Source organism: Stigmatopora nigra, chromosome 13 (genome assembly GCF_051989575.1).
Source record: "Stigmatopora nigra isolate UIUO_SnigA chromosome 13, RoL_Snig_1.1, whole genome shotgun sequence".
Classification (NCBI taxonomy): domain Eukaryota; kingdom Metazoa; phylum Chordata; class Actinopteri; order Syngnathiformes; family Syngnathidae; genus Stigmatopora; species Stigmatopora nigra.
In genome coordinates this window covers 12,102,979-12,125,009 of record NC_135520.1, presented here as the reverse complement: position 1 = coordinate 12,125,009, position 22,031 = coordinate 12,102,979, and the positions used below count along the sequence as shown (strand labels likewise).

Here is a 22,031-nt window from a genome sequence, read left to right as displayed (position 1 = left end):
TTTAAATTTCGTGTCAATCTGTCAAATGACTTGGGAGCTATTGAAAATAGGTGCTCATAGCAATAATAAAATAATCTATAATCCTTACAAAAAGTGATTGTATATGTTAATATATTCTTTCTCTACGTTTGTCCAAACCGTGCAACGTAGAGAGATGACTTTTTTTTTCATAGATATCAATCATTACATTTTATTATTACTAAATCATGTATGTGTAGTAGACATGCACCTGCTTATGGCAGGTGTGATACTGGTGTGTGCCCATAGCGAGCAATGATGATGTAGCTCACACTGGTACTCAGTGTGCTCAGGAAGGTTGTCTATCTGCCCAGACAAACAAAAAATTAGAGGGAACATTGTAGACGAGTGTTTGAATTTCTTCACCTTCGCTAAGTGTGTAAACTCAATCTTTTATTTGTTAAACAACCATTATTCAAAAGAGATTTTTTAACAATTGTCTTTTGGTTCTAAACAAGCTCCTTTTTATAATTTAGGGTGAGAAAGTCAGTCATCCAGGGGGACTTAGAGTATAGCCATTGCTCCTCTGCATTAAGAGAGCCGAATAACTTGCTCGGGCATCTGATTACGAAGAGCTGGATGAAGTGGCTAGGTAGAGGGAAGTCTGGGCTTCCCTACTGAAGTTGCTGCTTCCACACCAATTTTGGATACACAGCAGATAATGGATTGAATAATTGGATAAATGAATTTCTCCTATCAGAGTTCAGCACAGATATGGACATGTTTGTCAAGTACAGATGTGAAATTCATCAGTATAATATTTTTTAAATTCCATTCAAAACTGATTTTTCCCAGCAAAATTTAGATTTTTATTACATTAAAAGGCAACATTTACCATATTTAAAATTTGAAACTAGTCATGTTGAATTGGGAAATGTATGTTAAAATTGCGAAATTTATCATGTTAAGATTATGAAATTCATCATGTTAAAATTGTGAAATTTATCATCTTGAAATTGTGACATTTATCGCATTCAGAATGTGAAATGTCTTGTTAAAATGTGACTCATCACTTAAATGAGAACATTCTCTTGTTAAAATATTAAATTAATAACTTGAAAATGTTAAATTTGTCATGTTAAAACATGAAACTCATTCATAAAAATGTGTCTGCCAATACTGGCTGACATCCAATCTCTTTGAACTGGAGGGAGCCAACATTTATCTGACCTATATCGAGGTCCATGTCAGATATGGGGCTGCCTCAGCGCCTTGCCTCCCCCCTCTAAATGGCGTACAGGTGACGTCCAGGCGGCCCTTTAAAGGTTGACTTGCTGGCGTGCCCGTGACCTCATTTCCATATTAATGTGATTAATGAGCAGCTGGTCGTTTGAAGACACTCGTTTGACTCTGCTTGAGAAAACACACACTGACCCAACGTTTTTTCCTCTTCGCGACCTGTACAGTGTATTGGCAGTCAGTAATTAGCATGGGCAGAAGGAGGGAGAGAGTGGCATTTCTATCATCTCAACAGGAGTCCATCTCCTTACTTCCTGTCCTCGGTGATACTGTTACAAAATGAGGTTTGGGAAAAGAAGACTAAAGCACATGCAGTATCTCACAAAAGTATGTACAACCCTCTCATTTCCTCAATTTTGTTTCTATAACTTTTAATGGGACAACACTTTGATACAATACACTCACTGAAGAGCTTTGATAAATAGAGAAATATATTGTCTTTGGAATAACTCAACAGTGAATCTTTGAAAGATATTTCAAAGTGACAGTGCATAAGCATGCAGCAGCATCATACTCCCTACCTAGACATCCCAAAACCTAGGCAACTATCCACAAAAAAAGAAAGGGTTGAATGGCAGCGGGCCTGGGGAGAGATAACTGCGCCGTCCAAAACATGAAACAAAGAAGATTGGCCATAAAAAAAATCTGGCGGGGGAGGGAGCGGTGGGGCTTTGAAACGCAGTCCAGCCGCTCCGGTCCGTGAGAAAGCGGCGGGCTGGCCTGTCCGGGGGTCGTCTGGTCCGGCCCGCTAGGAAGCAACGGGCTGTTCGCTCCGGAAGTCCTCCGGTCTGCCCTGTGAGAAAGTGATGGGCTCGTTGGTCCAACTGTCGTCAGGTCCATCCCGCAAGAGAGTCGTGCACTGGCCGGTCCGGCCGTCGTGCTGGCCGGCCCGTGGGGAGGCTCCAGTCCGACCGGTCTGACAGTCATCCGGTCCGGCCCATGAGGAATTGGCTGGCCGCTCCACCCTGAGCTCCGGAAGGGTCATCGGCCGCTCTGTTTGAGCACTTGAAGGGTCGCTGGCCGGCCTGTCCTTTGAACATGAAGGGTTGCCGGCTGCCCTGTCCTGTGAGCATGAAGGGTCGCTGGCCACCCCGTCTTGTGATGAATTGTTATGTCTTTGTGATTGGAAATAGCCAAGTTTGCATCAGCAAAATAATTTCAACAGATTCTCAAACATCTGTGATACTCTTAACTCTACTTAAGAATGCCTCAGGTTAGGTAACCTTTCGGTATGCAAATGACCATCCCAACATACGAAAGAAAGAGCCTTTATAGCAGTGGTCTCAAACTGGTCCTCAAAGGGCCGCAGTGGGTGCAGGTTTTTATTCCGACTCAACAAGGATACCTTTTGCAAGTGCAATCAGTTAGAGTCAGGTGCTACTTATTTTAAAGACACCTGATTGGTTAAAATGTCGGCACTGGATCGGTTGGAACAAAAACCAGGACCCTCTGCGGCCCTATCTGGAACCGGTTTGAGACCACTGCTTTATAGCATTAGCTATGAGTGTGCGTGTATGTTAAGATTCTCTCGCTATCTTTGTCCAAACCATGCAATGTAAACAGTTGAAATTTTTTTAATGGTGGCCAGAAACAGCTTTCGAATCCTACTAGACAAGATTGAATGTCTTCACCTTCTCTAAGTGTGTAAATTCAACTTTTTTTGCTAAAGCTTAAAGCAGAGTTTATGTATGAATCGTTGTTTTTGCTTGTGCCCTAAACGCACCGCGTGGCTGATTGGTCTGCCAGTGAGTTTCTAGGTGCTCCTCGGAAACTTTTTTTGTGTCGTGACGGGAGTTATAAAACATCCAACCATCCATAAATCATGCTTTATTTTCTCTAATTCTTATAAAGCATGACGTACGGCTGGATGTGTGTCTGTGTGCACCTGGAAACTCACTGGTGGAAATTATTCCCAAAATGAAGCTTGTTAATGATGCGGAAAGGCATCTTTGGTCAGCGAATCCAGCACCATCGTGTCTCGCCGAGTCTTTCCGTCAAAACCGGGAAAAAGTGTGTCGGAGAGCAGGAACAGATAAAGTAATTTATGGATGGGTGGATGTGTTATGTTATTATTCTCGTGCTACTTTTGTCCAAACCCTGCATCGTAGAGTTGACATTATGTCGGCTGTCGTATCCAAACCGTGCATTGTACAGAGTTAAAAAAAAATGTTTATGGTGGCCAGAAACGGCTTTCAAATCCCAGTAGATGAGTGATTGAATTTCTTTACCTGATTAAGTGTGTAAACTCAAACTTTGAGCATTTGCAAGTATTATTGATGAGTATGCCCGACCTGAAATGTGTTAGCTTGCTACTCTCTTAAGCTATTAAAGATATTAGGTGCTAATAACATTAATGAATTAATAAATGGAATGTGTGATTGAAAAACCAAAAGTTAATCCTCAAACAGAAGGTAAATACCTAGTTTTTCTGTAAATCTGGTGCCGATAAATCACATTTCTTGGTAGCTATTGGAGATATTAGGTGCTAATAACAGTAACACATTAATAATTAATAAATGGAACGTGTTATTAAAAAAACTAAAGGTGCTTGTTAAACAGAAGGTAATTAACAATCTTGTAAATTTGGTGTCAATAAGTCAAATGGCTTGGGAGCTATTGAAGATATTGGGTTGCTAAGATTCTTTCACTACGTTTGTCCAAACCGTACAACGTAGAGAGTTGAAATGGTGGCCAGAAATGGTTGTCGGATCCTAATAGACGATGATTTAATTTCTTCACCTTTTCTGAGTGTGTAAACTCAATCTTTTGTTTGTTAAACAACCATTTTTCAAAAGACTTTTTAAAATAGTGCAACAATTGTCTTTTGGTTCCAAACAAGCAGGTGAGACCGGCAAAGCCGGGCCGCCCCTGCTTGTAGTCTTTATAATGTGAATTTTCACATTTCCACCTGATAATTTTAATGTCTTTTTAACTAAAGCTTTTATAGATTTTTTAGATGACGATAGACATCCAGTGAAATGAGTCTTGAGTAAACATGCCACAAAACAGCTAAATAACTGGTAACTAGAATCTATGAAGCAGGAAAAGGAGAATTACTTTGCAGGACATGTGAAGTAAGCACTGCATTAATTTTACTTAATTAAAGATTGATTATCTTGGATGTAGAAGTCAAACGCTACTCAATGACACGCATATTTAATGAGCGTCTTAATCAAGCATCTGTGGAACCCAGATCAACTTCTTGAACTTTTGTTAAGCAAGCTTCCGTCATCTGAGTATAATCGCGTTTTAACATCTAAGAGGTCAACACGGCCCCAAAAAACTCAAACAATGGCCACTTTGGCTTTTGTCCAATTAGGAGGAGCTGCTCAAACTTCAGCGTGAACAAGACGCCGCCGTGAATGACAGGGAGCGGCTGGAGGCGGAGCTACCGTTGCTGCGAGCTATTCACAGGTTTGAAGATTGTTTAAACTGTAGGCGGTGTCTTAAAATAGGACCACTTGCCCTATTTTAGCTGTGAGCCTTTGGTAAAGACTCAACCTAAGACCTAGGGATTAGAACGATAACGATAATTATTGTCAAAAAATGTGTCCACAATAATAAAAACTTTGGATAACATTCAATAAATTTAAACTACAATTGCACCACCTGAACACAACTAAGAACGGGGGCACTGATGCGAAGTGAACGCAAGTTCCAGACAATTGTATAGACGGAAGAACATAGTAAGTAGCAAACAGCTATTTATAGCATGGTTAGCTATAGAGTGGCTAACACAGAGCATGAAAGTAAAATGACTATAACACAGCCAAAATTAGCCTTTATATGATCCGGGATGACACCAAGCTGACCAACTAGACTAGAAGATCCAAGCGAAGTCTATCGTTTTCTTTTTTTTTCTTCTTTTTTTTAAGGCCTGTAAATACGTGTGCACAAGCAGCAGCCTTATCATCACCTTAACCCATATTAATCTTGATATTAAGGAGTTTCCCCATTTTATACAAATGTTATGAAAATGTTGCACAAATATATAACGAGTTTATTTGGGTTAAAACGAATTAAGTTCATCCAACTTAAAAAATAAAATAATAAATACCTGCATGAGGATTTTTTTTGTGAGGCTAAAAATAGTCTGTTTCCCAATGATGAATATGTCTTGAAGGGTAATTTATTTTTAAAAAAACATACCTGTCAAAATGTCTTCAGGTTTTATTATTTATTACTTTTCATAATGTAATCAGGGAGCTATCTCATCTTTATTTCACAACGGAATAACAAAAATACTTTAAGTATTCTCTTTTCTTTTAAAATAAGGCAACATAGTTGCCAAAATTGAATAACAAGGAAAGTAATTAATTTACTTTTTCACAGAAGTTCTAAGTTTCAAATTTGAAAGAAAAAAAGATTTATAGTTATCGCAATAATTATCGATATCAGCTGATATTTTTTTAATTGTGATAACATTTTTTTGCGCAGGCCTACTCCACCCCCTGTGGATGGGCAGTCTCTGGCTCCGCCCCTTCTTTCCTAGCTCCAGCAGCTTACAAAGGACAAGCATGAAGTGGAGGTGGAGCTTCTGCGTTGGCGGGAAGCCGAGCGAGACGCCAGAGATAAAGTGCAGAGGTATGCGAATAGTAATATCTATCATTGATTGTCTTTAAACAGGTTATGACTGATGTCATTGAAGATTAGCCTTTTGGGCACTTTTTGAACTCTTTGACTACCATTGCCATCATTAGACATCTAAAGCTGTCAATGACACTGAATAAGCATTCCGAGCCAATTTTCTCAGTATAAAATAATTGAATGCTTGTTGTTGTCAAAGAATGAATATATAAACGTTATTTGGAACCATGTCTAGACTTTTTCCTCTTAATAATCATTTGATTCTTTTTAATTTGTTTTTTTATTAGCACTTTATTACTTTATAATTGTATTATTAATGACAAAAAAACATTTAAATGTTTTATCAATAACAAAAATAAACTAATTGAACTATTATTAAGACTTAGTGTCAGCATTTATAGTCGCATAAGCCTCACTTGTTTACCAAATGTTTACCCTAAAATAACCCATAATATGGTTGGTAGAATCAGGTTTTCGTTCATTATGCAGAAAGTACCGTATTTTCACACCTATAATGTGCCCAATCGGTCGGTGCGCCTTGCCTGTGCACTGAATTTAATTTTTGTATGGCCCTGAGCGCTTGAGTGACTGGTTTTATTTCTTGCCGGCACGCTACATATTGTGATCAACCCAGCGGACATTCACCCTAAAAATTGCCTCCCCGCGCATTCCAAACATTTCGGTATAGCCATTCTAAACATCCCAGGGGTGTGACAAGGCATTTGACTTCTGTGTCCTCGCAGTTCTTTTATCCCGCAACAACACTCAATACTCAAAGAAACACCAAATTAGAGCAAATGCCTTACGTGAATTAATGGATGCAAACGCTACAATGCGAAAGTCAAAGGATTTCAGCATGGATCTGAATAAGTGAATCCTTGACTTGAACAAGTCAGGAAAGTATCTTGGAGCCATTTCAAAGCAGCTGCAGGTCCTAAGAGCAACAGTGTAAACAATTGTTTGTAAGTATAAAGTGCATGACACTGTTTTGTCACTGCCACAATTAGGAAGACAACACAAGCCGTCACCCGCTGCTGAAAGAAAATTGGTCAGTAATTTGAAGATTCAACCGAGAATCACCAAAAAGCAGATCTGCCAAGAATTAGAAGCTACTGGAACACGGGTGTCCACAGTCAAGTGTGTTTTGCATCTCCATGGACTGAGAGGCTGCCGTGCAAGAAGGGAGCCCTTGCTCCAAAAGCGGCACCTGAAGGCTCGACTGAGGTTTGCTGCTGATCACATGGACAAAGATAAGACCTTCTCTTTTGGAGGAAAGTTCCGCGGTCAAACAAAAATCAAGCTGTTTGGCCACAATGTCCAGCAATAGTTTGGAGGAGAAAAGGTGAGGCCTTTAACCCCAAGTACACCATGCCTACCATCAGGCACGCAGGTGGTAGTATTGTGCTGTGGGGCTGTTTTGCTGCCAATGGAACTGGTGCTCAACAGAGAGTAAATGAGATAATGAAGAAGGAGTATTACATTCAAATTCTTGAAGATAACCTAAAGTCATCAACTCGAAGATTGGGTCTTGGGCGCAGTTAGGGGTTCCAACAGGACAATGACCCCAAACACATGCAATGGAATGGCTAACTAAGGCTAGAATTAAGGTTTTCAAATGGCCTTCCCAAAGTCCTGACTTAAACCTCATTGAGAACTTGTGGACAATGCTGAAGAAACTGGTCCATGTCAGAAAGGTATCAAATTTAACTGCACCAATTCTGTCAAGAGGAGTGGTCAAAGATTGAACCGGAAGCTTGCCAACCAAAAGTGCCTAATTGCAGTGAAAATGGCCAAGGGACATGTTACCAAATATTAGCGCTGCGCTATGTTTATTTTTGACCCAGCAGATTTGATCACTTTTTTCTGTTCACCCAAAATAAAGTCATAAAAGAACCAGACGTCATGAATGTTTTTTGTGACAAAGAGGTATCTGTTCCAATCACTCTTAGAGAAAAATCAGAATTTTAGAAATAACTGGAAACTCAAGAAAGCCATGACATTATGTTCTTCACAAGTGTATGTAAACTTTTGACCACAACTGTAAATATTGGTAGATATCATCAAATTGTATATATGACAATGTAAGTCATGTAAGACTACCAAAAACCTTTCACATGCTAATTTGAAACAGATAGCCAAAAATTATGAATTTTCTTTTTCAGTAATATTTATCACAAATATATAGCAAAGAAAAATATAAGCAGGAAATTGATTTAATGCAAAAAATATTTAAAAAGAAATAGTCTTACCTCGACATACAATCTTAATTCGTTCCAGGACTGAGCTCGTATGTCGAGCTTCTCGTAACTCAACCGAACGTTTCCCATTGAAATGAACTAAAAACAAATTAATTCGTTCCACCTTCTGAAAAAACACCAAAAACAGGATATTGGATTGGATTTCTTTTGTTTTGTTTTAACGCACCATATATTGACAAAGTAACAAATAAAAAGTGGTTTAATAGTACTAAAATGTGTTTAATAGAACTATAAAATTAGACGCGGAGGATGGGATACGTTGGTCTGGAATGTCGCATCAATTCTCCCGTTCTTTGTGGTGTCCGGGTGGTGTCATTGCAGTTTGAATTTATCGAAATTTTTGGGATAATTTTTATTGACAAAAATCTTTCTTTTTTTTTGCCCAGGTCTACTCTAAACCTAAATTAATAAAATTGTTAATCAAATTAATCAAATTCTGTTTATGGGCCTGAATAATACTCTGAAATTTAAAGTTTAACTTCTCTGCCATAGACAATTCTACTCGCCCAATTCATTTGGTCGAGGAGGACTGGCTGTCATCTTTCAGTGTCAGCCCTCCCAATAGAAAATGGATCAGAATTCTAGCCCCGTCAATGGCATAATGAGTGCCCTATACGGGGTTAATAATCATTGTTTGGTATATTTGTTTGGAGAAAAATCTCATTGGCTGCCATTGACAGCGAGGGACATCCAATCCATTTGAACTGAGGGCTAACTTTATTCGATCAATTTCTTCAACACAATGTTGGCTTTTCCTTCTCACCAAATTTTACAAGTGCGATTGTGATGTAATCGGTACTCACTATGACATCACAAGCGTTTTATTCAATATGACAAAATTTGTATTCCCCGTGCGTGTACTGCGGAATTTCAGAGGCAAAGTAATCATGGCAGCAGAGTAATGTGACTTCCTGTCTTATCAGGCTGAAGATGAAGGGATGAGACGCTGATGAAAACAGATTAAGTCATCCGGGCTTCAACCCGAGGGTTTCTGCTCTAATTTGGCTGCCAGCAGGGGGGAGGGGGGCACTGTCAAAGGAGACCAGTAGCTGAATAGAGACGAGTGTTTGCTCAAGAGAAATGGGGGAGCAGGGGGAAGATGGGTGGGGGTTATCGTCACTGGTGTAATCTGCTCTTTATTCCAACTTTTCACAAATTTAGAACCTCACTCTACAATACAGGTGTCAAAGTGGCAGCCCGCATCATTTTCTGCGGCCCAAGAAAGTAAATGAGTGCTGACAGTCTGTTTTAGGGTCAAATTTAAATGAAGATTATCAATGTTTTTTTATATTTCCTGATTTTCCCTTTTTTAAATCAATGATTGCAATTTAAAAAAAATATTTTGTTTCCTTTTTAGCTGAAATAAACATTGTTTTAGATCTATTTAAAAAAAGACCTGAATATGTAAGGATTTTCATTTAGTTCTTTTAATCATTTTTTTTAATATCTAAATATTAAATCTAAAATGGTCCAGCCCATATGAAATTGAGTTGACATTAATGCGGCCGTGAACCAACCCGAGTTTGACACCCTTGCTCTGCAACATCACATTAGGTGTCAGTGTGCCATCGATAGTGAACGTCAAACCTAGTCTTCAAATGGATTGGAAATCTATCAATAGCAGCCACTGTTTATTTATCCGGTTCAAATTTGAAATTTCTCACATCAATTTGTTCACATCCTTAATACAATGTAAAATTAATCATTAAAATTGGAAATGTATTCACTGCCTCATACAACATACATGAATTACAAAACCAAGCTGATACTTCCACGAAGTACGTAGACAAATTTGCAATGAGCAGACATTCGTAAGTGCCAGAAATGTTGTGGCTGTTCAATTGGAGGTATATTTCAAATAGTTCGGCATTTCTTGTGATGCTTTCAAATGCATTAAATTGAGAGAGAATCACCTTTTGAACTATGAAAAGCAGGAACTTCATTTGCCCTTATAGTTGGTCTTGTAACCCAAAATTGATTAGCTAGCAGTCTTCTGTGGCGATGTGACACATCCTAATTAATTTACCATCAACACAAAGGAGGTTGGATATATACTGACATCAGATTCGTCCCAAGATGTCACCGCATGACATTTGTCATTTTCTGTGTTTCAACATTATTTTTCCTGTTTACGTAGTTATAAAAAGTTTATATTTTGCACATTTAGATTGAGCAACCATTTTTTGGATGGGCTTTAATACTAAACCTTTCCTCTTCCTGTAATGTTTTGGAATTTATCAGTTTAAATGGTTAAAGGTGCAATGAATGACCACTGAGAGCCTGCCAGAGTTATAATGGATTGAACATTTATCACCATCAGTGGCAGGCAACCAGTTAACTTATAAATTGTAATTGACAGTGTAGACTTTGACATTCCCCTCACCCCCTTGCGGTAAACAAATATAAACGACATTTAAAATACTTCTTTGGCACTGAATGAGTGAAGTCTATACACATGGGTGTTTCTTTTGTTTCAGGTTGGAACGTCTGGTGGAAGTTTTACGGAAAAAAGTGGGCACTGGAAACATGCGTGTTGTTATCTGATGGGCTGGGCAATTTCTCTTGATGATATCACCCAGTGACAACGCTTTTATCCAGCCTCATTTTAGGTTGTGAAGGAAAAAAACGTAAATGATAATTCCCTTTTCTGCTGTGTCAATGACAATAGTGCTCGGCTCAATTTGTGTTTCCCCACGCTGATCATCCGGTTGAAGCCCTAATCTTCTTGTTGACATCAAAGAACGCCTTTGTTCCTATAATCTTTTGACACCACCTGTGGGCGAACGCGCGCTCGTGCAGCTTTCCCCTATCAACAAGTTTTGGGCTTAAGAGTTGCGGGATGAAGGCCCTGGTCATTTAGATTCTGCCATTAATGGCGATAGACGAACCAGGCCTGCTCTAAAAGACATGACCACACATTAACTTTGCAGGTTTCAAATTTCTGACATACTGAAACTAAAAATAAATGCATAAAAAAAAACGTTCTACTTTTTCAAATGATGTAAATGTTTTATAAATATTAAAATCTAAGCGTTATGATTTTAAAACATTATATTTTACATTTCTCTTGTAAAAAATCATATTTATTCATTTTCTGAACCGCTTATTCACGCAAGGGTCGCGGGGGTGCTTGAGCCAATCCCATGTAACTACAGGCTCAGGTGGGTGGTACACCCTGAATTGGTGGCCAGCATATCACATGGCACAAGGAGACGAACAACCATTCACACTGACCCTGTTCAAACCTACCTTGCATGTTTTTGGGATGAGGGAGGAAACCAGAGTACCTGGAGAAAACTGACGCAAGCCCTGGGAGAACATGTAAACTCCACACAGGAATCGTACCCTCAATCCCACTTGTTAAAATGTGTCAGTTTTGCTCTCAAATCTCAAAAGATCAACCTACATTTAAATTTACAAGGTTGACTTTTAAAATTTGTCATTTTGATAAGTGAAATTTATATCATTATACTACGCTATTTATTCGAGTATAACGCGCACCCATAATTTGTGACAAAAAATTGGTCTAATTTTTTTTTCTTCTACTTTTTCTCTACTCACACAAAGGATTGCACTGGTACTGGTAACAGACAAATGCTGAACACATGTCGACATGACTAAACATTTATTCACAGCATATAGCATTTACTGTATTGATCCATATATAAGATGGTGTATTGGGCGATAAATAAGACTGAAAAAGTGTCAGTTGTCTTAAAATCGTGGTATAGCCATTGTATCCATTCACACCACTATATAGCGCCAGACACCTTAAAAGTCAATCCTGGACACTAATCGTTCATTAAATTAAATGCCTTCATTGTCATTATACAAGTATAATGAAATAGATTTAAAGGTTCACAATGAAGTGCACACAAATAATACATGAACAAGTAATAAGTAAATAAGTAGACAAATTATATAAATACTCAACATGGATAAGTGCTCACATAAATAAGTAGTCAGGTACTAAAAGTGACAAAGTGGTTAGTGGCCTGTAGAGTTTTAGTACAAATTAGTCTGGATTAGGTGCTCTAGGTGCAGAAATCAAATTGATGCGGTTATTGCAATTTTGTCGTTTGTAGGTTGGTTAATTTACATTTCAAAAACCAGACATTTAAAAATGTGATCGCACTTTAGTTCACATATTTAAATGTTCAGAAATTAAGATGTGATAGACCAGGAGTCTCAAACTGATGTTTGTGCATGATTTGAACGAGGCAAAGTAACATGCTTTTCTCTCGAATATATTGTTATAATCATTTGTTTCAGATGTACTCTATAAAAATGGAATTTGGTGTTCAAAAAGTCTTTATTAAACTTCTATCTTGAAAAAGAGGAATCGTCTTTTATTTGGGCCAATGTGGTACAGTCGTACATTTACTTACGAATGCCTTGAGGTATGGAATTTTCAGGTTCTGAAACCTTTTGATATGCAAATGAGCACAGTATTTAATCTTACTTAAGACGACTCCGCGTATAATTCGCACCTTTAAAATTGCCTTAAAATTTTGTATTTTACTATTTCTCACATATAAGCCACCCCCTGTTCACAATTTTTACCTGCATATTTATGGTTGTAATAGGGAGTACAAATGTGTTACTTTGAAGGCAAAATCTTAAGAAAAATTATCGCACATAGTATTTTTGATACTGTATGGATCAAAAAGTATACCATTAGAGTCACTATCATAAGGAAGGTAATATGTGTGTCTTTGTAAATGCAAAATATCAAATTATTCAATTTGAAAAAATAAATAAGTCTATCTTGATGAGAACCTGATGGTTTTCAATGAATTTCAATTTTCTCACCAGATGTTTAAGATGTTGTGGCGGCCACATTGCTTCTAATATCGAAATATCTCGATTTTTTTTCGATGGATCATATACCTTGAGCATAAACCTCACCGGTTTGGTTATAGAGCACAGCACTGAGCCACCTGGAGCACCATGGGAACTACATGAAGATGCTTTTTATTGACTATAGCTCAGCTTTCAACACTAATTCTGCATTCAACTACATTCTGGCTGACAAACACTCCCTCCTCGTACTATCTTCCATCTGCTACTGGATTAATAACTTCTTAACCAACCGTCCACGAACTGTTAGATTTGGTCCCCACCTCTCCCTCCATTTCACTGAGCACTGGTTCACCTCAAGGCTGTGTACTGAGTCCTCTTCTGTACTCCCTGTACACATACGACTGTACGTCGACCCACCAGTCTAACTCCATCATCAAATTTGCCGATGATACCACTGTGGTAGGACTCATCTACAAGGGGGATTTGAAATCATTCAAATTTAACATGTGAAAAAGTAAAGTTGTCATGAAAGAAATGCAAAATATATCAGCCTCAATTATGGCAGTGGACTTTAAATCCATTTCGTTGGGATGGTTTGGATCATTTAACGCTTCCAGCCCCGCCCACAATCAAAAATGGCTTAGACAGACATTAGTACCAATGGCACTGAAAGGTACTCATTACTTCCCAATTGAAATTGATTTTAAGTCGATCACTGTCATCATGTTGTCTGGGACTGCGTGGGTTTTCTTTGGGTACTCCGGTTTTCTCCCACATTCCAAAAACATGCATGGTAGGCTAATTGGACACTCTGAATTGCCCCTAGGTTTGAGTGTGACAGTAAATGGTTTTCCGTCTCCTCGTGCCCTGCGATCGGCTGGCCACCATTCAGGGTGTTCCTTGCCTCTGGCCTGAAGGCAGCTGGGATAGGCTCCAGCACCCCCATGACCCTGGTGAGGATAAAGCAATTCATAAAATTAATCAATGAATCTATCACTGTCAATTGGAGCATTAGGTCAGCAGTGCTTGCTTGTCAATGGAGGACTTTTATTGTGAAAGGATGCCTTTGCTCTTTTGCTGCTTGTTCACAAAAGCTGAATTGTTGTTATTGCACATCTAAGCCCCTGTGAAGAAATGGGGGAGGGATGTGAACCAGCCCCCCTATGGGGTCCTCTTGAGTTTTGCAGAAGGTGCATGCAGCCTTTTCTCAAATAATGCAAAGGGGGAGGTGTCGACTGCCCCTAGACCTGCCAGGACCATATGTTCACTTTTAGAAGGCCCCCTTTCATTTATTAGTACTACAAACTTGTAGTTTTCTTTCAATCTGCACAGCATTATTATGGTGATGCTTGTTTCGTTTATTGTGTTTCTACCCAATTGTCCCATCACACCCATGCAAACAATAATACCAAATAATCAATCAATTTCTTGATTCAGAATTTCTTACTAAAAGGGAATTCAACAATTCCCCCAATGGATGTTTAGTTTTTTTGTTTTTATTGGTCTTGATAATATCAAATTAGGAATATGTATCTGAATTCGAAGCATGTCATTATTCATTCAGTCATTTTCCATACCACTTATCCTCACAAAGGTCATGCGTGGTGCGGAAATTTATCCCACCCTGAAATAGTGGCTAGCCAATTTCAGAGCACAAGGAGACTGACAAGCATTCATGCTATCTCTCATACATGGAGGCAATTGAGTGTTCAACCAGCCACAGTCAGAACAAGTCATGAATCAGTCCTACTATGGGGTGATTGTACTTTTAAAAAATCTCATCTCATCCCATTTTCTGAACTCCTTTATCCTCATTAGGGTTGCGGGGATTCTGGAGCCAATCCCAGCTGTCTACGGGCAAGAAACGGGGGACACCCTGAATCGGTGGCCAGCCGATCTCAGGGCACAAGGAGACGGACAACCACGCACACTCACACCCCTACCTAGGGGCAATTTAGAGTGTCCAATCAGCCTAACATGCATGTTTTTGGAGTGTGGGAGGAAACCGGAGTACCCGGAGGAAACCTACACAACAAAACCGGGGAGAACATGCAAACTCCACACAGATGGGCATGACCTGAATTTGAACCCAGGACCCCAAACCTGTGAGGCCAAGGTGCTAAGCAGGGGTGGGCAAACTTTTCGGCCCAGGGGCCACATTGACTTTAAAAATTTGACAGATGGGCCAGGTCAGCACAAGATATGATACAAAACTACATCCGTTAACAGTACATATGAGACATAAACAGAAAAAAAGGACTAAAGTATTAACATACTCATCACTCATCATTAAAGTAAAAAGAAATGTATTAAGAAATATTAGAATGTAATTTAAAAAAAGATAGAGGGGCTGTAAAACACGAAAAACAAATAAGAGTGGACAGAGCTACTCCCACTGGCTTCCGCGTGACGGCGCCATCTTGGGGGAAAAAAAACATTATTTGGACAACGTCGGTGGGCCGGATTAAAAGGATTAAAAGGCCTCAAGGGCCGTAGTTTGCCCAAGGCTGTGCTAACCACTCGCCCCGCCATATAAAATGTTATCTATAATATGGGTTGAATCATGTGTAGTGCAAACTCCACACAGTGAGGACGACCCAGCGTCGAACCCTTCTCCCCAGAACTATGAGATCGACACGCTTGCAAAACGCCAACCTCTCGCCCATTGGGGCCTTTCACATTGAAACATGAAATAAAATATCTCAGGTGTATTAATGTGTAAAATGTATCAAGTTGAAATGTAAAAGTTCTCAACTTAAAATGTGAAATTCATCATATTAAACTCAAACCTCTCATATTAAAAACTTATTTGGTTGAATAATGGACTTTCTCTCATTAAAATGGTAATTTATCACATTAAATAATCGCCATCAAAAACATTTACTTCTAGACATGAACTCATAAATCAACCAGTCCAAGCTTGGCTTTTTTATTTTGAAAAGAATAAGTTATAACATGCAGAAAGCACATACAAACCTGCTTTTATTTTTTTCCTGCTGGAAGTTTTTTTCAGTATCATGCACATGTATTGATCTTCATCACATTATGATCAATAATCAATTGTCACCCACAGCTGCCTTTGTTTTTTAAATGTCACATAGTTTATTTGACTGTCTGAGAGATGACCTTTTGAATCTTTTTTTAAGTTTGGGGGACCCCTTAACTCATTTCCTGCCAACCTAAGTTTATGTAAAGGGTTCACAGTACATGGGTTTTTTCAGTTAGTAAAAGGAGATTATTCACATAAAAACACACGATGACGATAAATGTCCAATCCATGTGGATTTATAGTCCTAATGAATTGGATCTCAGACACCCTCAGTGGAAGGCAATGAGTTCAATTGCTTCATTTTTAAATAGTGCTAAAGAATTATTCTAAAATTCTCTTCTAAATGTTTACAATAAGTCTCCAATTTCTTTTGTTGAAAATTCTAAGATCCATGTGAGACGTAGTGGATGTCCCCCAAGCTAAGTGGTGAGATGTGACTGGATATGACGAGAGCTCTTTTTACGCGTCAGCTCGTCCTGGAAGCTCGAGAGGCCCATCACAATAATAACAATACAGTGGTACCTCGACAAGTGGCCCGACATACGAGAAATTCGGGATCCGAGTAAAATTTTGGGCAAATATTTATCTTGAGATACGATATCAATGTTGATATATGAGCAGACAGCGGACACAAGATCCTGCTCATAAGAACATCATGTGCACTGTGCACTCCGTCGTGTAATGTTTCTGGTCACAACTCCTTCTTTGTAATGTGTCTGCGAGCACTGGGTGTTACCTTTTTTCAGTGTTTTCCTCCCCGTTAGTCAGTGTGAATCGCATATACCAGACATGGGCAAACTATGGCCCGCGGGCCACATATGGCCCGCCGACGTTGTCCAAATAATGTTTTTTTTTTCCCCAAGATGGCGCCGTCACGCAGAAGCCAGTGGCAGTAGCTCTGTCCACTCTTATTTGTTTTTCGTGTTTCACAGCCCATCCATCTTTTTTTAAAAATAAGTTTTAATATTTCTTAATACATTCCTTTTTACTTTAATAATGAGTGATGAGTATGTTAATACTTTAGTCCTTTTTTTCTGTTTATATTTCATATGTATTGTTAACGGAAGCAGTGTTTTATATGTATCGCATCTTGTGCTGACCCGGCCCATCTGTCACATTTTTAAAGTCAATGTGGCCAACGGGCTGTAAAGTTTGCCCATCCCTGGTGTATAAACTACTTTTTGTATGCAAGTGGTCGTGCGTTATCCATTTGAGAGGACATTTTTGTGCATCATTTTGGGAATATTTTGATGGGAATATTAATTCAATATTGACTGAAAGTCAGTGTTGGGGGGGGGGGCATGCTGGGTGTCGCGGGGCAAAAAGAGCCAATGAAAAAGAAAGCCAGAAGAAAGGTATCATTAGTGTCTCTATCATAATCCAAGTTCATTTAAATTTGTTTGTTATCTTACTAGCGCGTTGCCGTGCAAAAATCCCCTCTGTCCCTCTCTCTACCTTCCGCAAAATCCGTCTAATTTTAGTTCTATTAAACACATTTTAGTATTATTACACCACTAGTTATTTGATACTTTGTTATTAGATGGAAAATTAGAACAAATAAAAGATTTTTTCCAATCCAATATCCTGTTTTTGGTGTTTTTTCAGAGGGTTGGAGGGAAATTAATTTGTTTCAATGGGAAACGTTCGTTTGAGTTACGAGAAAATCGACATACGAGCTCAGTCCCGGAACGACTTAAACTCGTATCTCGAGGTACGACTGTATAGCCTTTTGTGGACAAAATTCTCGCCATATTAGTGGACTACAGATTCATGAGAAAAAGATGGAGAATGGGCAAGTGAAAGCCAGTCAATAACAATTTGGTTGCTCATTGAAATTAAGAATGGGGGTTTGACCCGCAAATTTTCCAGCTCCCGACGACCTATGAGGTGTTGAGCAGTGCTCTGCTACAAGCCCCCTGGTAGTAGGGCACCTCGAGCGGGTCACCGCCCCTGCCGGAACTGTAAGATGTGTACTGCAAAGCATCATAGGCCCTCAGGTCCAGTTTGTGGTGCTCAGGGGATGACATCAGGTTGTTGATGGAGAAAGGATGATTGAAGGCATAATGGGCGTCGCCCTTTAACTCTATGCCATGTGGAGGCAGGCACAGAGATGAGAGTAGATGAGGGCTCAGCAGCTTTCCACCCTCGGGGCCAGGTGGTGAGCAGCGGCTGGATGAGGGCAGCGGGGACCCCCGGACCAGTACTGGTGGTTTGAGTGCATCAGCGCAGGGTGAACAATTGCCGGCGTCACGCTCTTTCCTGCCTTCTGTGAGGCTCTTCCTGTCGCACTTGAAGCGCTTCTGGCGCCGCAGGTAGCAGCCATTCTCAAACATGTTCCCCGAGTCAGGGTGCAACGTCCAATAGGAGCCTTTGCCGGGTTTGTCAGGCGAGCGGGACACTTTGACGAAGCAGTCGTTGAAGGACAGCGAGTGGCGGATGGAGTTCTGCCAACGCTGCTGGTTGTTGCGATAGAAAGGGAAAAGCTCCATGATCCACTGGTAAATTTCACTGAGGGTCAGCATCTTCCCGGGCGCCTGTTGGATGGCCATGGTGATGAGCGAGATGTATGAGTACGGTGGTTTGGCATGCGGATAGCTGCGCCGCAGCGGTTTGGCGTCGCGGCTTCGAGTCAAACTCAAGCCGCCACCCCCATACTGGCCCCCAGGACTGACTCCGTTGCCGCCATAAGCTGGGTGATGCTGCGCCGCCGGACCTGCATTATTGCATGGGCTCACGGTGCTCCCCATTCCGCCGCCACCCAAGCAGGACATGCCCATCGCCGACACAGGGGCGGGGCTTATGCTGGGCCCACCATACGGCATGTTGAAGGCAGCTGTCCCCCCGCCACCGGCCGACACATAGCCCGACACCGAGCCCATTCCGAGACCTGTCGCCATTGGGGAATATACCTGCACGACGACAAGTTCACACAAGTCAATTAACTGTAAATTGAATGTAATTTTTATGATGATGATTTTATATGTGCATTTCTAATTGGTAAGTGTTAGTGTATAAAAGTAGTATTCCATTTTTTAATCTTTTGGGTTTTAATTAAAACAGGATTATACTTTAACACACACGTTTCATTGTGTTTTACATTGCAACGCATCCATGTCAATTAGATATACATGCCATTGATTAACATGGACTTATTGACAGGGATAATTCATGCCGTATTGGTGAAACTGACGGTGCTAAACAACATTAAATTCACTCGGACTGTGTTAGTTATTAAAATAAACTAAATGAACCACCGTTGATGGTGTTAGTATCTATATCCATTAGAAAGGTGTTGTGTTGAGGTAGTCAGTAAAAAACAAACAAAAAAGAATATTTACATGAAAAACTTTGCGTCCTTGTGAGGACAATTTATAATCACACTGACATTTACCATACGAATTGTTAACCTCCCGGCGCATTGGGGCTTTTTTGTTTCGTTGTTTATTTTGAATAGTTAGATTTATTTAATATTTAGTTTGTGTGGGTTTAAGAAACGTTAACATATTTTTTCATGCATGATTTTGAAGAAATCGATTTGTTTCGTTGAAACATTTGATGAATAATTTTTGGGATGTTGTTGGGATATTCCCAAATGTTTGTGTTTTTATTATTTAGTTTAGAAAATAGTAAAATTTTGTCTGGAAACGTTCGTAAACTTTTTGGTTCTCTCAATTTGGCATTTTTTAGAAAGTGTGGATTATTGTACTGTATTATAAAATGATGAAAGCAGTGTTAGTTTCTATTTTTGTGATGTTCATTTGAATATTTTTATGTCTGCAGAGAAAAACAAATTATTAATAAACGAACAATAGTTATTTTAAAAATTATAATTTGTTAAATGTGATAGCAGTTGATTTTATGCTTATATTTTATTGTAATATGAACATATTGTTTTCAAAATGCGTGTTAAAATATCTTTAATGACATATTGTAATATCAATTTCGATTGTTTAACGAACGAATTGTCAATTGAATTTAAAGATAACACAATACGGCATTATTTTAAAAATGACAAGGCATGAGGCCCGATTATTGTTTTAAATGATCGTCAAAACGAACTATTACTTTTTTCCCGTTGTTGGGCCTGAGCCTTATGCCGATTATTTGTATAACAATTATTGACAAAATCGAAGTATTGCGTTAAAATAAAATAAAGTTTTGTTTGTTTTAATCAAAGGAAAGCACGTTTTTGTCTTTGCGAAATGCAAGTTGACAACTTGGTTGAAAATGATTCATGAGTGTATGCGATTGAATGTGTTAAATGCCCAGAACGTGGAAAAATAAAAATAATAAAACCAATAATAATACCAATAAGAATAATATTAATAATAATACCAATAATAATAGTAATAATACCAATAATAATAATAATAATACCAATAATAATAATAATATCAATAATAATAATATCAATAATAATAATATCAATAATAATAATATCAATAATAATAATATCAATAATAATAATACCAATAATAATAATAATAATATCAATAATAATAAATTTGAGTCAGAGTGTTGACCTCTTCGCCATAGAAGGAAGTCCAGTCCAGAGCCTCCTGACCTTCCATCTTGACTGAGCCCAGCATCTCCTTCCACGACGGACGGTCAACCGCAAGGGAACTCCGTTGATGTTGCCCCGCCGCTGTCTACGGTCGGCCACTCGGATCCTTCCGCTCGGGCGATCCCGACTAGGACACGCGCACGTGACGCCAAAACAAGAACAAGAGAAAAGAAACTCCCCTTGATGAACATTGTAAAGGAGAAAGAGGAGGAGAGGAGGAGGAGGAGGAGGAGGAGGAGGAGGAGGACGAGGTGGAGGAGGAGGAGGAGGAGGAGGAGGAGGAGGAGGAGGAGGAGGGGGGGGGGGGGGGGATCCAGCCCTTTACTCGTCCGCGTGTCTCGGACCAACTATCAATCTCATCTCGTGTTCACGGTGGAAAAAAATGAATTGAAAACAGTTTCATGTTTGAAGAAAAAGGCCCCCTATCATTCAAAAACACGACTAGGATATATAGATTAAAACATGTAAACATGTTAATTATCACATTAACTGCCACTGAGTGTAGTAGGCGTTCAATTCCATTGCCGTAAATGCCACTGCATGGAATATCATTTCAAAATGTATTAAATGTTGATTATTGTAAATTGTGTATTGTCTTTTTGAAATAATTCGTAAACGAATAAACTTAACACTGCCCCAAATAGAAGCTTGATATGAAACAACTAGTGTGTTTGCAAAAGGGAAAAAACGAAATAAACTGGTCAATCATTTCAATTGTTACAATTGTTACAAAAGAACACGTAAGACACGTTTTATTTGAACCAGTTTTAATAGTTTATCTGATCTTTTAAAAGTATACGTGTAATATTTAAAAGACAAGGTTTTGCAGGAACATTCCTCACAAAACAGCCCCATTTGGATTTTAACGTGACCGAAAAAAAAGAACAGTCTAAATTTGAACTTTGTATACCTGCCATTGAGGGAAATATACATTCAATCAATTTGTAATGGGATCCAAGTTCAAATTGGACATCCATCACTGTTGATGGCAGATGATGACTTAAAATAATAGGAATGATTGTTGATAATTATTAAGATGTCAGTCATTTTCATATTGTGTCACGTGGTTGTTAGGAAACCTACACAAAGAGGTCCAATAGTCCCCCCCCCCCACACACACACACACACACTCTCTCTCTCTCTCTCTCTCTCTCACACACACACACACACACACACACACACACACACACACACACACACACACACACACGCACACACACACACGCTCACTCACACGCACACACGCACACACGCACACACACACACACACACACACACAAAGACGTACTGTGATCGATTTCATCCGACAACCCATTGCCGTGTACCTGATAATCGACGAACGGACGCTCCCATCTGCTGGCTAACTTGAGAAGTGCTGAAGCGGCCTTCTATTTTGAAAGAGTCCATCTGCCTCCGCGCCTGAATTTTATCCAAACTGTCTATTCTAAACTCAACCAAATCCCCCTTTCATGTTAAATGTATGATGCTGTAGACAGGAAATTTCACAAATTTG

The 22,031-nt window shown here is 39.3% G+C and overlaps 2 protein-coding genes across 15 annotated transcripts in view; one reads left to right on the top strand and one right to left on the bottom strand.

Annotated features, from left to right (window-relative positions):
• Positions 1-12,682, top strand: part of mipol1 (mirror-image polydactyly 1) — a 98,895-nt gene extending 86,213 nt beyond the window's left edge. For 10 of the 14 annotated variants that reach the window (XM_077731115.1, XM_077731114.1, XM_077731119.1 and 7 more), the window contains 3 exons: positions 4,577-4,671; positions 5,695-5,841; positions 10,580-12,680. In XM_077731115.1, coding sequence (XP_077587241.1) covers positions 4,577-4,671; positions 5,695-5,749 — 150 coding nt within the window. In that variant the 3' untranslated portion in view covers positions 5,750-5,841; positions 10,580-12,680. Of the gene's footprint in view, positions 1-4,576; positions 4,672-5,694; positions 5,842-10,579 lie in introns of all 14 variants that reach the window. The other 4 variants (XM_077731120.1, XM_077731121.1, XM_077731123.1 and 1 more) reach the window with 3 other exon arrangements.
• A 2,903-nt stretch (positions 12,683-15,585) lies between these two features.
• On the bottom strand, positions 15,586-20,677 carry foxa1 (forkhead box A1). The gene is made up of 2 exons (XM_077731415.1): positions 20,478-20,677; positions 15,586-18,863 (listed from the first exon to the last, which is right to left on the bottom strand). Exons 1-2 carry the CDS (start codon positions 20,541-20,543, stop codon positions 17,835-17,837), a joined length of 1,095 nt encoding a protein of 364 aa, XP_077587541.1. The 5' UTR covers positions 20,544-20,677; the 3' UTR covers positions 15,586-17,834.
• Between the last annotated feature and the right edge of the window lie 1,354 nt (positions 20,678-22,031).

Coding starts and splice junctions, on each gene's coding strand:
- foxa1 (XM_077731415.1), bottom strand. CDS start 20,543: ATGCTGGGCTCAGTCAAGATGGAAGGTCAGGAGGCTCTGGACTGGACT. Junction 18,864..20,477: donor CTTCCTTCTATGGCGAAGAG/GTCAACACTCTG, acceptor GTCGTCGTGCAG/GTATATTCCCCAATGGCGAC.